Consider the following 16,076-nt stretch of genomic DNA (forward strand, 5'->3'; position numbering starts at 1 on the left):
TGTTTGGTATGCCCTGACCCTTTATCATGTTCTCACTAATATTCTATATTTTGGAATTTTTGTTTGTCTAATACTTGAACTTTTATCACTAGTGCTACTAAGTACAAGACTTCTTTAAGGAGCTATCAAATTGACCTAGTCGAATTTATATGATTAAAGCTTCAATAATTAACCACAATCTAGTCGACACAAGACTGTTCAGTATAAGAACATCTTCAATGTATTTTATATTTGCAATTTAGGTGACATGTAAATAGAAAAACTTATGATCTATGTGACATTGATGTTTAATGAATTGATAATTATGTTTGAATTTCATCTTGAAAGGAGTCTGTCTATAATTCAAAGTTCGCCTATAAACTATATTTAATGGGAGAGGAAAAATAAATAATTAATAGGAGAAGGAAAAACATGAAATGAGAGAGTGAAATATTAAATTATCATAACTCGCTCCTTGTGATGGAACCTCTACATTTAGACATATTTCTTCATAATGTCTACTTTTCCTATAGATTCAGCTAGACATGATCTAAAACACGTTGTAATGGAGAGGAACTTTCGCAAACATTGTCTATTTAAACTTATGTGGTATCTTTTCTAATGCAATTCACATTATTATTAAAGATGCTTTGATTATTAGTCTTCAATCACCCCCAAATAAAACCTCGCGAGTGCACTATCAAATTTGTTTGTGCCCCATTTTTTGAGAGAATAGATTTTTTAATGGCGATTTTTTTGAGAATGTGTAATTAAGTAGAAAAAATTTTAGATTGAAAATATGTAAGATTAAAAATGAGTTTAGAAAATAAAAATGAGTTTTAAAGAATGGAGCTCAAATATGGATATGTAAATATAGAAATGCATTTTAATTTTGTGCAATTCCATCCTCTTGCTTGCCACACTTACATCTTATCAATTTCACACTTCTAGTTATTTTCTCACTTAATCTTTCATTTTCTCCGACAATTTCATATTTAAACTGTTCAGTAAAATCACTTAAGATATTCACTTAATCTTTCAATAGGTGATGATTTTTGTGCGTGAACACGAGTTGACTACTTCGCTTACTCTATGTTTTTAAAGTACCAAGGTATTTAACAATATTAATTGATCTCATTCTTTGGCACATCAAAGGTCCTCGAATCCATGAATGGCAACAATGATTCCATTGCATATTTAGGTGATTTATAAGATATACACAAGAAGTTTAATTGAACTTCACATGTTTGTCGTGTCTAACACACTTTCACTTGTGCTAGTGTCATTACCCACAATGTACACTTGCTAGAATCAAGACAAGCAACATATCTCAATTAGTAGAGTAGATGACCCTACGTCGATATCATAACAAAGTGCTAGCCTCTGTTTTGATTTAGGACAAAAAATTCCAATCGAACATATGAGTTGTATTCGCCTGCATGAACAATTAGAAACACTTAGAGTATCTCTAGAAGACTCTCTAAATACAAGATGTTCTCTATTTTAGAGAGTTAATACTTAAAAATAAGTTCTAATAGAATTTATATTTTAACTTTTTAAAATAGAGAGTAGATTTTGCTCTCAAGAATTGGAGAGCCAAATCCATTATCTATTCTTACTTTACAACAATTGCATTTACTAAACTAAAAATTTCAATACCATACTTTTAAAATTTTAAAATTATATTTTAATTGATTGGCTATTATATAAAAAAATTATGTTAAATAAAATATTAGGAAAAATCAATAAATGTTTCTTTAAGAGCAACAAAATAAGAGCCAAAATAAAGAATTGTTAGAGTCTATAAAAAATTTACTCTCTTAGTTTAAAAATGCTACTTATTATTTGTATAAAATGATTTCATCTTAATATAATTTTTTTCAATTTTGATTTCTCAAATAAAAAAAAAAAAGAAAAAAAAGAGCAAATGTTCAGGGAAAAAAATTGCTTTTGCTGATGGGGAGAAATTTGATAGCAAAAGTAAACCTCAATGGAGATTTTTAACAAATTTAAAAATAGAGGGAAGATCTTTAATAATTGTCTTAAACCTTAGAGAAGTTCTATGCAATTTGCTCTTTAGGAAAACCTAAATAAATAATTTATTTAATGACAAAAACAAATATATCAAGTAGGGGTGGACAAAATGATCAGATCAAATCAAATAGAGCGATTCGATTTGATTTCAAAACCTTCAAACTCCAATTGAAAATCAGGACAAAAAAGTCATGTACTTTTTCTCATATATCAATGTGAAGACTGGAGACTTTGATTCATTTTGGAGATCCAGACCCTAATTGATATTTAATTTTCTCTCATTTTCAATTTATACACTGACTCTTACATGAAGACCAACAACTACCCCTAGCCATCTACCATCGCGATCGGCCACTATGATTGCATGGATTTCTAAAATTGAAGCCTCAATCTTGTCCACGCCCACCTAGGGATGTCAAACTAGCTGAGCGGCTCGTGGGCGACTTGGGCTCATCGAGCACGAGTCGTCGAGCTCGCTAGCGGCTCGTAGGCCAAAAGTTCACCAACCGAGCTCGTAAAAAATGTGAATAATAATTTGAAAATTTTCAAAAAATAAAAATAAAATAAAATCTAGCTCTCGTAGGCCGAGCCAAGCTTGTGTGTTTAAGGCTCGGCTCGGCCATTGCCATTTCTGTGTCCACCCTAATATCAATCAAGTACTACACACATTCCTAATACTTTTAGACACATTCAAACAATTACATACTCACATATATCCCTTCTACATGATGTATTTACTAATTGTTATAAGTTTTACATAATTCCTCTAGAAAAAACTAAAAAAAAAGGAAAATTCAAGCAAGACATTTCGATTTATGCAAACCAGAGCAAGCATGTCCCCAACTCTTTTAACTTTTCAATAATTATAGCTCTTCATTGTTCAACTCGGATCAGTTTGAAAAAGGCAAATTTCTATTAAAAAGATGATAACGTGTATCCTAGTTTTAATTAGATTGAAAAAATCTTTAAATTCTACATCTGCCCAGACTTGGCACTACCGTAAACCCCAAAATTTATCATCATCATCATCTTCTTCTTCTTCCTAGAACGGTGCCTTCGGGAATGCAGCCTCGATGTGGTGTCATTTTCGTCCTAAATGGATAATATAATACAGGGACTGGTACAAGATGATTAGGTAAGGGATAATTGAAAACAAGTAGATAGAATAGAAGTCAATTATTGTTTTGGTAAAAACTTGGAAGAATTTCATCCACAAAAATGGAAGAAATTTTAAATATAAATAAAAGAAAGTGTTAGTTTTCAATTTGTTATTCCTTTCTCGTACACCACATGTTTTGAAGACTTCCCACATTTGGACAGATTAAAGAGTTGTTCTAAGTGGCCACGACATGTAGAAGATTGTAGCCATTCGATCACCTTTGCTTTTGGTGGGGTATTATTGTCCAACAATAATTATAATAATTAAGCCCCGTTTGATTTAGTTAAAAATTAATTTTTAGTAAATTTTGATAAAAGTTGATGAAATGTATAACTAATAAATTGATAATAAATGTGAATTTCAAAAAATGTATGATTGAAAATTAATTTAAACAAAATGTATTTTAAAAAATGAGTCAAACATAGACTAAATATATCTACGCAAGTTATACATATATAGCCATTTTATGGATTTGAAAGTATTTTGATCTTTTTTTGTCTTGAGAGTATTCATATAATATTTTCTTTTTTCTTTCTATCGATATATTAAACTCTTGTTAAATATTAGAATTATAATATGTATGGTTGATCTCTCCATATTCGAATGACTCATTAGTCAAAATTCCTTGTCATCTCTCCATCAACCTACGTAACATGAGTACTAAGAGATTTAGGATGTAAAAGTAGTTGTCCAAGGGATGCTCCGATGATCATCTGCACTCTGACGATCAAGTCAGTTGCTGAAAATGTAATTGAATGTGAGAAAATAAGTGCTTTAAGTTTTGACAAGATTGAATATTGCATTCCCTTTTATTTGATCAACTCCGAGGACTTTATACGACATTAGAATCGAGGGAATTTATTACCTATTTGACATGCATCAAATGGAAAAAGTTTTCCAACGAAAAAGAAATACGAGTGTCAGGAGATTGTTACCTTATTTTAAATAACCTCATGGGCAGTTGTCGTACCATTGCAACCATTGTCAAGGAAGGGAAGGAGTATTCCCCTCAAAACAAGAAGGTTCTCCGTTCGCATTGACCAACGAGGCAACTAAGGTTTGGGCTCACTTCATTCACATGGCTTGGGGTTCATCTATGTGCAAGCCATATCACAAGTCCCTTCTTCACAGGAGCGGATATGAACTTTATTGAAGAACCTTTGAGACAATCAGAACACTTGTACCGTTTGATGAAGCACTTTAATTTTAGTGAAGCGTTTGTAATTCGTGCGGGGCACTCATGTGGTTTGTGATGACCTGGAAACTACGCCCTACGTGGTATCCTTATTCTTACGTAGCTCATACATGACATTAATGAGTAGTGACGATGTAAAAATAAACAAGTTTACTCTCCACAGCCAAAAGGTTTCAAGATTTATGCTATTTTTGCACTTTTTTGAAAAATTAATGTTCTCGTTTGAACTAAACTTTATGTTATTCTTCATGCTTCATTTTTTTTATTTAAATGATCATATGAATTATATAGATATCAAAATTACACTAGATTATTGAGATACTAAGTTGAACTTAATAATTCATTTATTTTCACAAACTTACACGCATTATTAACTTAATTACATTTGGCGACTGATTTTAACTAATGAATCATTTATGAGAGTTAGATTGGGCTAAGCTGAAAAAATTTACTTAATTTCTTTATAAGTAAATATGTAAATTTTAAACGAAAAGAGTTGAAAATAAGTTTTACTCCTTTTTAAGCTCAGCCAAACACACGGTTGATTAGATGGAGGGCAGAAGTGCAATAAAGAACAACCATGATAGTGCAAAATTATGATTATTAAAAACCTAAGGGGACCCATTCCATCTAAAGAATTCATCAATTAGGTCCCCCACAAACCAAAATTAGGAAAGTGGGAGATGAAAAGACACCTTTCAAAGGAAATAAAGATGCTTACGATTTCCCAAATTAGGAACAAAGATTATGATTTTACAAAATGCATGTCAACTTTCGAATTAACTCATGCATGACATATCTTTTCACTAATTTTATGCAACGTTTGAATTTTAATGTTTCTTTGGCACGAGCAATGTTATTTATCTTTCATTAAAAATGATCATCGTATGATATGACATTAAATGATAAGATTAACAAAGTATGACTCGTATTCATATATTTAAAATTATATTAATGATTCGTTCGATTTCAAACAATTTTTAACTTTCAGTTGCTAAATCAAGTTGTTTTCAACAATTTAATTCGTCCCAAAACCAACACGCTGACAAGTCTAGTTGACTCAATCAACAATTTTAGTCCGATTTTAATATTTGTCAACTTTTTTAATTCATCCCTATTTAGAGCACAATTCACCAGGTTTAAAAGTACATCAAACCTATGTTTAGGTAGTTAATGTTATTTGAACATAGTCTAATAAAAGTGATATATATTCGGACGGTAAGAGTTATTTCTAAAATTTTTAGGTAATAAATCTATTAATGATGTCATGTCGATCTATCAACTCAATCAATTGATTTCTTAAAATAAAATTTATTGTTTGACAAACTTCTACAAACCTTTTTCAGATTTTTTTTGTGTAGAATAACTGAATAAAAACACTGTATAAACTTTACCAAATTTAGATACCCCTTTAAATGACTTTCTTGTAAGATAAAACGATACGGATCAATTAATCATATCTGGCGGACAACTGTTTCTTAGCTTATTGTTGAATGATACATGCCCAACAAATATAAATCAGGTAGGGTTTCACATCATAATTAGGGAAAATCCATCAATATACAGTGAATGAATATTTAGATATGGACCAAAATTTAGCACAAAATATCAAAGGTTTTATGGTATTTGGACCTTTTACGAATCACCAAAATCAAAATCTTAGCTGCCATTGCCGAGCATTCCTTCCTATATTTTCCGAGTGCTGGCAGGTATGCTACAAGTACATATATGTCGACCTTCTGTATCCGCTCTGTTAAACAGGGGTCAGGGTTGTTTCTCTTAAATTGCAAATCCGCGCATAGCAGTTAATGATAAACCTACAAGGGGCAAATAGAAAATCTATTAGCCATCCGAAGTAGTATAAGAACACTGACGTGTTAGAAAAAGTAGAATAAATGGGGATTATATAAGAATGGTAGTTTCGTCTATAGCCCATATACATGAATAACTCAAAGATAAAATGAAAGAGTAATCTCCTTGGTTTACATTTATTATTGTAGCATCAATCAATATGGAGGTTTGGGTGAGAGGAGAAACAACAGCATGCTAAAAACAAGAAAAGACGAGCATACATATTTCATTTGGGGTAATCGAGACAGGGGATATATAAACGACAATACGCTTTTTAGCAAAAGTGACTTTATGTTAATCATTTTGTACAAATGATTTATGCATGAACAGAAGCATATTAGTATTGATTGTTTAGTTTTTAAGAAACTGGTATACATCTTTTCCCACTAAATCCTATCTTGTTACCCGAAACATTTACTTCAATACAAACTTAGCCAACCTAATTATAATAAGAACTACTTTTCTTGCCTTCTTCATTAAAGGTTCAAAATTTGATGAATTTGTTTCTAGAAAATCCAAGCATCACCACACCAGATAGATATTAAAAGACTTAAATCAGTCTGCCTAGATATTATGATTTCAGACTACACAAGAAGTTGTTCCTTGTGCCACGCCTCAATGGAAAATCGTAGAGCATCAGCAGCAATGGCAACAATACCTGAAAATGTTATTAGATACATAATGCACCCATATCAGGTGGCCCTCCATCTGATTGAATGGAATTCAAAGCATTTGACCCACCTTTTCTAACTTGCTTTCTGTCTTTTCGACTCTTGCCATGCTCAACTGTCCGGTTTCTGTCAAAGTAAAACCATCACAAGTTAAGAGAACAAGATTCCTAGAGTAGGTGTGGGAAAGGAATTGTGAATGCATTCCATAATAGTTTAGCTTGAAACTTATCATCCAGTAAATCATTTAGTTACTAAGGAGTCAAGATCCGACGCAAGTATTAGCACTGTTTTCACCTGTTTCTTTCAGCTTAAATCCAAATCTAAAGAAAGTAATTATAGATTGTTCATATAGAAAGCCCATTGATATGGAGTTCTGAAAGAGGCATTCAGCGACACAAAATTGGAATTACCACATGGTGAACAATATTTGAAGTGTCGTCTTAATATAAGTTATGAAGATAATACTTCCAAGAAGATTTTTTTCATGTAAATTCAAATAGGGAACCTCAAACATGGTGATGAAGTTTGACTTCTGATAGATTCATAGATTGTTAGATGTCGGTTTTCATTTTCCAGTGATGTGCATCTAAAAACATTGTCTGTCTACTTTACCTGAGTATGCATAATTTATGCTGAATCTAGCCATATCATCTTTAGATATTTGGGTGAAGTTAATGTATAAGTAAAACAAATTAATTGTCCTAAAAAAGAACATTCCTCAAAGAAGCTTACACTGCAATTCTCGCAGAAGATTTAGCAGAAACTGTTCCACAACAAGATTTGTATTTCTTTTTCGAACCACATGGGCATGGCTTGTTTCTTGGAATTTTCTGCAGCGACAAAAAATTGGCAAAGTGAATAAGGATCAAATTGACAATTGAAGAGACGTGATACTTCGGATTTCGATTTTAATTATCTCATATATAAACCATAAAACCTTTTCATCATGTTGAGAGCTGTTCTCTTCTTCCATATCATTGCAAGGTAAAAATCGTTTGCTTTCCGAGTCATCAATTTTTAACTTGTTCTGTTCACAGTCCTCATCCCGATGGTCAGCTGGGCAGCAGTTTTGCCAACAAAAGCAAAACCATAAGGCATTAATAGGAAGGAATTCAAAATAATCATATGAAGTCTCCCACTAACAGCTTACATTTTATAGAAAATACTCACAAGAGAACAGATTCTCACAGCAAGCAAAGAAGAAAAGCAGAAGTAAATAGACTGGTGATATTATTCTTCTATTTGATGAGCTTAGGAACCAATAGTGGGGAGGACACCGCTACTAGGAAAATATTGTGGAAAAAAATTAGCAACCATATGTTATCTATAGTTCATGTTATCAATGATTTCATGAACTTGACGTTAAACACGCATATATGCAAGCAAAGATACATCATCAGTTGAGAGGAACAAATAAACTGAATAGAAAATCAAGTCCCACAGCCAAAAAAATGCTATGACATTTCTTAGATGCTCTCTCGACCATTACCACTATAGAGATTCTCCTAACAATGCATTAGTATCCTGGGTGTCAGGAAGGAACATTCATATAATTAAGCAATCAATGAGAATAAAAAAGACTAAATCAAGTAAAGATACCTCCATGACAGTCCGCAAAAACAAGACTGGATATAAAATACAAATAACAGACAAGATCATGTAGCGGATGAATGTAAACAATACACCAACAAGCCATTACCACAAGAGTTTTCTATTGGACAAGAAATTTTGTAATTGTCAACTATGTGATCATCAGGTCCTTGTTCTGCTATAAGAAATTCTATTGCAGCGTCAACATCACCACCCACATGTAGCAAAACCTAGAATGATACCAAATTATAAGTAAGAGATATTTTGCAACTCCATACTTGACTATATGTTACCATTCTCCTTGTTTTGCATGGTTATTCTTGTTGTTTTCATTTCTTTTCATATATAAATATTTATTTATTTATTTATTATTATTATTATTTTTTTTTTGGTGGTGTTTTGGGTGGGGACAAGCACCTGTTCGATCTTTCTGGCATCTTCACATCCACTTCCAGCCTTTACCATTTTGATAGATTCTTCCTGAATAGTTTTCGCGCCAGCTTCCCTTTGAGACTTTGTGGCATTTCCTTTTGCTTGATTAGACGTCACGGAAAGATCTGCATCAGCCTTTTGATATAATATGAGATAATCAGAATTTGGTACAGCCTACAAAACGATACACTAAAAATAACAGAAAAGTCATTCAAATTAAATTAGGAAAAAGAATTTTAAAAGAATAAATGAAAAACCTTGATAACAAATGGCCTAGCTGGTCCAGAGCAAGTATCATCCTTAGATCGAACACTATTGTAATGCTCTCCGTCATGATAAGATCTGCATAATATGAAAAGTTAATGGTAGAAAACAAAATTTACCCCCCACCCACCCACCAAAAAAAATAATAAATAAATAAATAAATAATCATGCAGTTTCTCTCTCTTCTCCATAGCAGCAAGCATATGAAAATGTCAGGGCATGACCAGGATTGTCACCAACTTGATTACAAACTTGAAAATTTCAGTAGCTTAGGATATGTTTTCTTCGTGTTTCAATTTTTAGTTTTGAGTTTTGAATTCATTTTGAATTTTGTGTTTTGAATGTCCATTGTGAGATTGTTAAAATTGTGTTCTTTTTGTCATTTTGAAAAATTGGTTTCAAAAATAAAAAAATGAAAAATGCGTTTACTTTCTAATTTTGAAAAACTGGAAAACTAATTATTAAATATATATATACCCATGTTTGAGCCATATTTTAGGAAAAAATGTAAAATAGCCAAAACAACTTTTTTGGCGTTTTCTGTTTTCTTTGTAAATTTTAAGCTTGTTTTTGAAAATAGGTAAGTAAACGTGTTTTCAGTGTTTTCAAAAATTAAAAACTGAAAATGACTTGAAAATAGTAAAGAGAACATGCCCTTACTTTCCACTACGCTACCAGACAAAAGAGGTGGATGCAAAGTGGTTATAGCCATGGTTCTCAATCTTACCGTGATTGTATTCTCTTTGACCTAAAGTATTCCCAGATCAATGCAAGATTCCCTAATAAATTGATCTTTAATTATTCTTCCCAAACTACCCTTGGTTTAAAGATCCCACCATAAGCATCAACCACTCCAATTAAACAGCATATGAATCCATGCTCCAATTAATGTAAAATCTAACTAACTGCCTGAATCATGTTTTTAAATCCATAACTAAATATTTGTGCCAAGTAAACTAAGATATCCAATTCACAATGGTAGAAGTAAAGCATATTGAAACTATTGGATAGTATGTCATCTATCAACATTGAACATGGTTGGCACATTAGGAAACAGATGGGCTACATTAAAGCATTGAAACGAACACATTCCTTAATAGGGGTTTAAGGATATTCTTTCTTTGGGATAAAGAAAAAAATACACTCTATGAGGCTTGTAGGGTATTTCTCATGGTCTAGTGCTGATATTTTTCTAAATTTACCATTTAAAGGAAATAGAAGTCGGCCCCAACTTCTTACCATAACCCGAAATGAACTGAAAAACATGCCATCCTATGAAAGCGGGAAAGCAATATTATAGACACAACAATCATTGGTTAACGTATTTGTTACAGAATAAAACTAAGTAACCTGGAGAGATAATTTGACTATAGCCAAACTAAGATTATAAATCATTTTCTACCTCGAACTTTCTCAATAATCATGAAATTGAGAAGAAATAAAAAATAAAAATTCAATCACAATCGATGAATCACTCAAATCAGCTTTTAGTCATTTGCTGAGAAGTGGATCTATCATACAATACAACAAAAAACTACGCCTCGTCCCAAACATGAAATCTATGAATTTCAACACATACATAGGCCCGTTTGGCATGGCTTTTGAAATGTTAAAATGAGGTTTTAACACCCAAAAGTTGTTATTGTATCCGTTTGGCTAATTTTAAGAAAGTGTTTTTTCTTGTTAGAAGCCTTTAGAGAAAATTTGTCCAATGAGATTTCCTCTAAAAATACTTTTGAAATAGGAAGTTCTTTTAAATTTAGTTTTCCAGACAAAAATATAAGTAGCTTCTTCCAAAAACTCTTCTATGGAAAGCAAAAGTCATGCTAAACGAGCTCATAGAATATTTATATAGGAATTCATGAACCCTATAATGTAATAACTAATAAATGTTATAAAGATTCATAAAGGTTGGTAATTTTCCAAGAACTAATCAAACGCACCAAATCATTTTCCTAGTCATCGCATGGAATGGGCAATAAAAAAGATTAAAACCTCAGTGGTGCAACTCCAGAGATAGCTTAGCATTGACCAATGTGGACAAAGAGAACCCATAATGGCAACCACGGCTAAATATAGGATAATGTTTTGTGTGTTAACAAAACTTAATAACTGATCCAACCACTAAAGTCAAGATTAATTGCCTATGTGTTTTAAGTATTTAGCCACTATTCCTTTGAATAAACCATTAACTACCAGTTTCTGCTATGATTGCAACAGTTCCACGGCAATGTCCATAAACAAATGAAATAAGCATATGAATCTCACGTCATGTACTTTAGGCCTTCATAAGTGGAATCTAACCTATCATACAATATCAAAATAGAACGTAGAAGGGAAATGAAAGAACAGATGATGCAGACATAAAACGCCAGAAACACAAAAGTCAGAGTGGTCATGAGAAATTATAAACAAAAATAGATGCTTGTTAATCAATACTATTAACTATTCACAACCAGAGTTTTAGGAGTACTTACAGATGAATCATCCGAGCTTCACGTTTATCAAAATTTTGTACATACCAGCGAGGTGACATGTGCTATAAAAACAAGTGAATGTAAATTCTCAGTCAATTAAGAAACTCTTAGATGATAGTGAGAGTAAACTAACATGAGAAACATAACGTTTCCTTTTAAATATTAATGGAAGCTTCGACATTTTGACTCGTCAATAGAGATAATGGAACTGTCCAAAATAATGCTAAAAAAGCTTAAGGAGAGAGAAATTACTTACTCTATGAATGCATATGTTAGTATGAGTGACAAGAGAAGCAGCTTGCAGTTCCATATGTCCAGCCCAAGTGCCATCCTCGCCCATGGACTTACAGTATTCATCAAATGGCACTTCATCTTCAATAAAGGGCTCAAACTTCTCCCGATTATTCTGTGAAATGTAGCTCATCAACCGTTTAGCATTGAAGGTTTGAAGCACAACATATGAAATATATAACATTAAAAAGGCAAGACTGGATCAGTCTCAAAAAGAATACAACCTCACTCCAAGCAAAATTTATTCCATATATATAATAGTCCTAATCTCTAAATTCTATATTTTCGGTCTAAAAATACAATTATTCAATTAAAACCCCAAAAATCTCCTAATACGAGAAGCTCAAGCACGAACCCCTACTATCCAAATAATAGCAACTTCACAAATATACAATGGAAGTTTTCGAAAGAAACAATGTTTATATACTAGGAAAACATTCAACACCCTCTGAGTCATTGAATTTATTGTAAATTACCTTAATAAAATCGATGAAGCAAACTACATTAATTTCCGATAAGGCAGAAATTTACCCTAATAAATTCGACTACCATACACCGGTACTTATTGTATTCATCCTCGTCGCCTTCCAGTTGATCAGCCAATGCCCTGCCAAATACATTAGTAAAGTTGCTAAAATAACCATAAATTAACACCAGAACAATGATTTCAATACACACATATTTCATCATACAAACATATTTCATCATGATCAGCGTGCATGAATTACAACAAACCTGAAGAAACAATTACCATCGGCAGTCACTTGAATGATTTTCAACCCCAAGACATCTAGCTGAGCCCGAAATTCAGATATATCATTTTCCTTTCCACGTTTTTTACTCTGTTCACAAGTTGCATAAAATAAAATAAAATTAGCAAACAAACATTGAACTATAATTGAACAGTGTAAAAAATTCAATGTTTTGGGGAGAAATACATGCGATTGCTTCACTTGTCTAGTAGGTTTTGATTTTTGATTTTTGGTTTTAACCATTCTTGTTCGAAATGATTTAGTAGTTCAAGTGTACAAATAATGTAAATAGAGAAAATGACAGAGAGGAAATATAAAATACAGATATATAAATATTAAGAAAGTATGGAATTTAGGAAGGGTTCGACGATGTGAGACCGACCGGTGTGATTAGGGTTTTCCCGGTTCACTTATTTCCTATTTCCTTTTCTTTTTCAACTTTTCTGTTTTTTATTTTTTCTGTTCATGATTAATATCCACCATGTTCTTGTAACTCTAATGAGAAACAAAAAATTTTAAAGTTATTAAAGCATGTATAACTTGAAAAAATAGTTAGGCAAAAGGGAAAGTAATGAAAATGTTCGGATTGGAACTGAGAGGTTTTTCTAAACAATAGACGAATTGACACTCGTAGCAATGAAGGAGTTCGCTATTTCTGTCTATGAATGTTGTATCGTGCTTTGACCAACGTTTCCTATCTATTCCACCATCTATGGATCTACTCGAGTTTTCTGTCTAACATTTAGCCAAGATTTAGAGTTAGTGGTGATTCTATATAAAATATATGTATTGATTCATAATATTTATTCAAGATTGTTGAAGTTTCTTTTGAACAATTGTCTATAGTAACAGAGTATGGTGGGTGAAACTTCAATGTTTATTGCATCATTTTTGTGCAAAATGTGAACAATAGAATAAAAAAGAAATAGAACAATAACAGCGATACATAAAAATTTAAGTAGTTTGACATTGTGTATATGTTATCATAATTCAATAATGTGTATACGTTCACCATTGTACGGCGTGAATAATTTGCTAATATTTAGTAAGATTATATGAAGTTATTTAAATAGAAATTTAAACCGGAGAATTTACTCACAATACTAAACCGTACAATGGATAGATCCAGATTCCATAAAATTAGGCCCCCATATACAAAAGTACGACTCATCTAATAACACATTGGAAGTTCAATAAATGAGAAGATCAACCTTGATCAAGAAATAAGGTATGCTCAATTTACATAGTTAATTGAAAAGTAATATAAATAATATTGTATTTCTTAATAATTATTTAATGTTACAGTTTATCTATCAATCTACAATAACAAGAATAATGGTTATCAATAATAGTTATAATAATATATGTGTTGCATGAGATGAGAATTATTTTATAGACGATTTTATCTAAACTATAACGAAAATATTTCAATATTAATATTTTTATAATTATCCTCCCTCTATATAAGAATAATGTTGTATGTACCAATTAAATGTGTATGGATATGAGACTCACTTTATTGATTCTATAATTTAATGTTATCTCACATGAGGGTGTACCCAGTGTGCACTCGAAGGGTAGCGGTTACGAGTTCTTCCATTATTTAAAAAAAAAAAAAAATTACTCTTTCCACATAACATTTTTAAAAATTTTCAAATTTTCAATAACAAAAATAAAATTAAAAACAATATTACGAAATTATGTGCAAAGTTCCGTGTTCTTAACTAGTTACATCAAATAAATCAATACTATCGTAATATCGCTTTAGAACCTTTTATTTTAAAGAGCATTTATTGCATAATAGAGACCATCTTTAAATTTAGAGAGTAGTTTTTTTTTTATACGTTTCAACAATATTCTCTATTTTGAGGTTTTTTTTTTTTTTTTCATTTATTGATTTCTCATCGTATCATGTTTAACATAATTTTTTATATGTCAATGACCAATCAATTCAAATATGATTTGAATAATTTAAATTGTAGAGTATTAGAATTTGTAACTTAATAAATGTAATCACCGTTCTTTAAGAATGTAGAGTGAATTTAAGAGTGGGTTTGCTTCTCCAAATTTGGAGAGAGAGACCACTTTTTGACTCTCTAAAATACAATGTATTTTGTCGTTAGAGAGTTTCTTGAATATATTCTTAGTTCTAGATAAGAGGTGGTCACTAACGTGAAATTTTTATACTTAATATTTCGAAATATTTAATTGAAGGAAATATGGGGAACAAAAATTGGACATTTTGATTGTGTAATTTAAAATTTTTTTTTTTTTTTTTACTAGATTAGGACAATCAATTGAGCAATTTGATTGTCAAGTACAAGCCCAACTAAATACTTTGGACCTGCTTCATGTTGCGTTTTTCGGGACATTGTCAAAAAGGGGCGCAATGGCAAGTTTGAGATAAAATAGTCTGAACATAAATGGAAGGTAACAATTCTTAAATTCTTAATTTAAATTATAAATATAATAATTTTAATTAATTGGAATATATATATATAATTTTTTTTAAATTTAAGTAATAAATATGGACTAGACTGTTTATATTTGGACAATTTAATCAAAGTGACGTCAAGTCTGAATTGTCGATATTTTTGTTTATTGTCATTAAACTAACAAAAATTTAAAAAATAAAAATGTGTTAGTTGGGATGGCATGCATAATCATTCACGAGTCTTGAATGCTCATCAGTCTTGAATTTGATCTAATTATCAACACGTGACAAGTTTTGATGAGGAAAAAAAAATGATATTCACTTATACCAACATGATTAATTAAATAAAATCAGCCCTCTATGTTTACTAACACAAAGGTAGTTAGTTAAATTAAATCTATGCTGCCGACGTCTAAGAGTAAATTTGTGAGAATAATAAATGGATTAACTTGTAAGAATGTAGAACTGATGTTATCTTTTTTGGTCTTTGTTAGCAATTGCTTACCTGCCATTTGACAAAGAGACAACATAACAATCGATTAAGGAGTTTATTTTAATGATCAAACATGCAATAATCAGCATTAGGTAGGTACATGTTAATCAGAGGCAACTTTTGAGTGATTTGAACTCTAAAATCACAATTAACGTGTAATTTGCTAAAACGTTTTTAAATGATCAATGCAAATACAGTCATGTCGACTATTAGTACACTGGGTCATAGACGATTAAATAGCATAATTTTAAAAATTTTAAAAAAATTTAATTTTTCTTTAATTATACAGTGTTATACATACATTTATTAACGAGATCATCACGTTGATAGAATCGAAAGCGCCACTTCTCTTCTTTCAAAGGGAGGATGGTTATTTACACGTCATTTGATGATCAGAGATGAATTGAAAACAAAGCAGTGGAATTTTAAAGATTTTTCGGTATCCATAACATAT

The 16,076-nt window shown here is 31.3% G+C and overlaps 1 protein-coding gene across 4 annotated transcripts; it reads right to left on the reverse strand.

The window, feature by feature from the left end:
- Window positions 1-5,817: 5,817 nt before the first annotated feature.
- On the reverse strand, window positions 5,818-13,015 carry LOC111367881 (OTU domain-containing protein 3). Of its 4 annotated transcripts, none has more exons than XM_022988967.1 (12): window positions 12,882-13,015; window positions 12,679-12,785; window positions 12,475-12,550; window positions 11,909-12,058; window positions 11,653-11,714; window positions 9,169-9,253; window positions 8,897-9,046; window positions 8,589-8,709; window positions 7,827-7,945; window positions 7,622-7,719; window positions 6,960-7,015; window positions 5,818-6,184 (listed from the first exon to the last, which is right to left on the reverse strand). In XM_022988967.1, the coding sequence occupies exons 1-12, from the start codon at window positions 12,936-12,938 to the stop codon at window positions 6,147-6,149; spliced, it is 1,119 nt and encodes a 372-aa protein (XP_022844735.1). In that variant the 5' UTR covers window positions 12,939-13,015; the 3' UTR covers window positions 5,818-6,146. The 4 variants fall into 4 exon arrangements, with proteins under 4 accessions (XP_022844735.1, XP_022844734.1, XP_022844733.1 ...); XM_022988966.1 differs by having other exon boundaries at window positions 6,877-7,015; XM_022988965.1 differs by lacking the exon at window positions 5,818-6,184 and adding an exon at window positions 6,531-6,876.
- Window positions 13,016-16,076: the final 3,061 nt, after the last annotated feature.

The sequence above is a fragment of the Olea europaea genome, chromosome 18 (assembly GCF_002742605.1).
Source record: "Olea europaea var. sylvestris chromosome 18, O_europaea_v1, whole genome shotgun sequence".
Lineage (NCBI taxonomy): Eukaryota > Viridiplantae > Streptophyta > Magnoliopsida > Lamiales > Oleaceae > Olea > Olea europaea.

Coding starts and splice junctions, on each gene's coding strand:
- LOC111367881 (XM_022988965.1), bottom strand. CDS start 12,938: ATGGTTAAAACCAAAAATCAAAAATCAAAACCTACTAGACAAGTGAAG. Junction 11,715..11,908: donor CTAACATATGCATTCATAGA/GTAAGTAATTTC, acceptor TTGTTTTTATAG/CACATGTCACCTCGCTGGTA. Junction 7,016..7,621: donor TCTTCTGCGAGAATTGCAGT/GTAAGCTTCTTT, acceptor TTACTTTGACAG/AAACCGGACAGTTGAGCATG.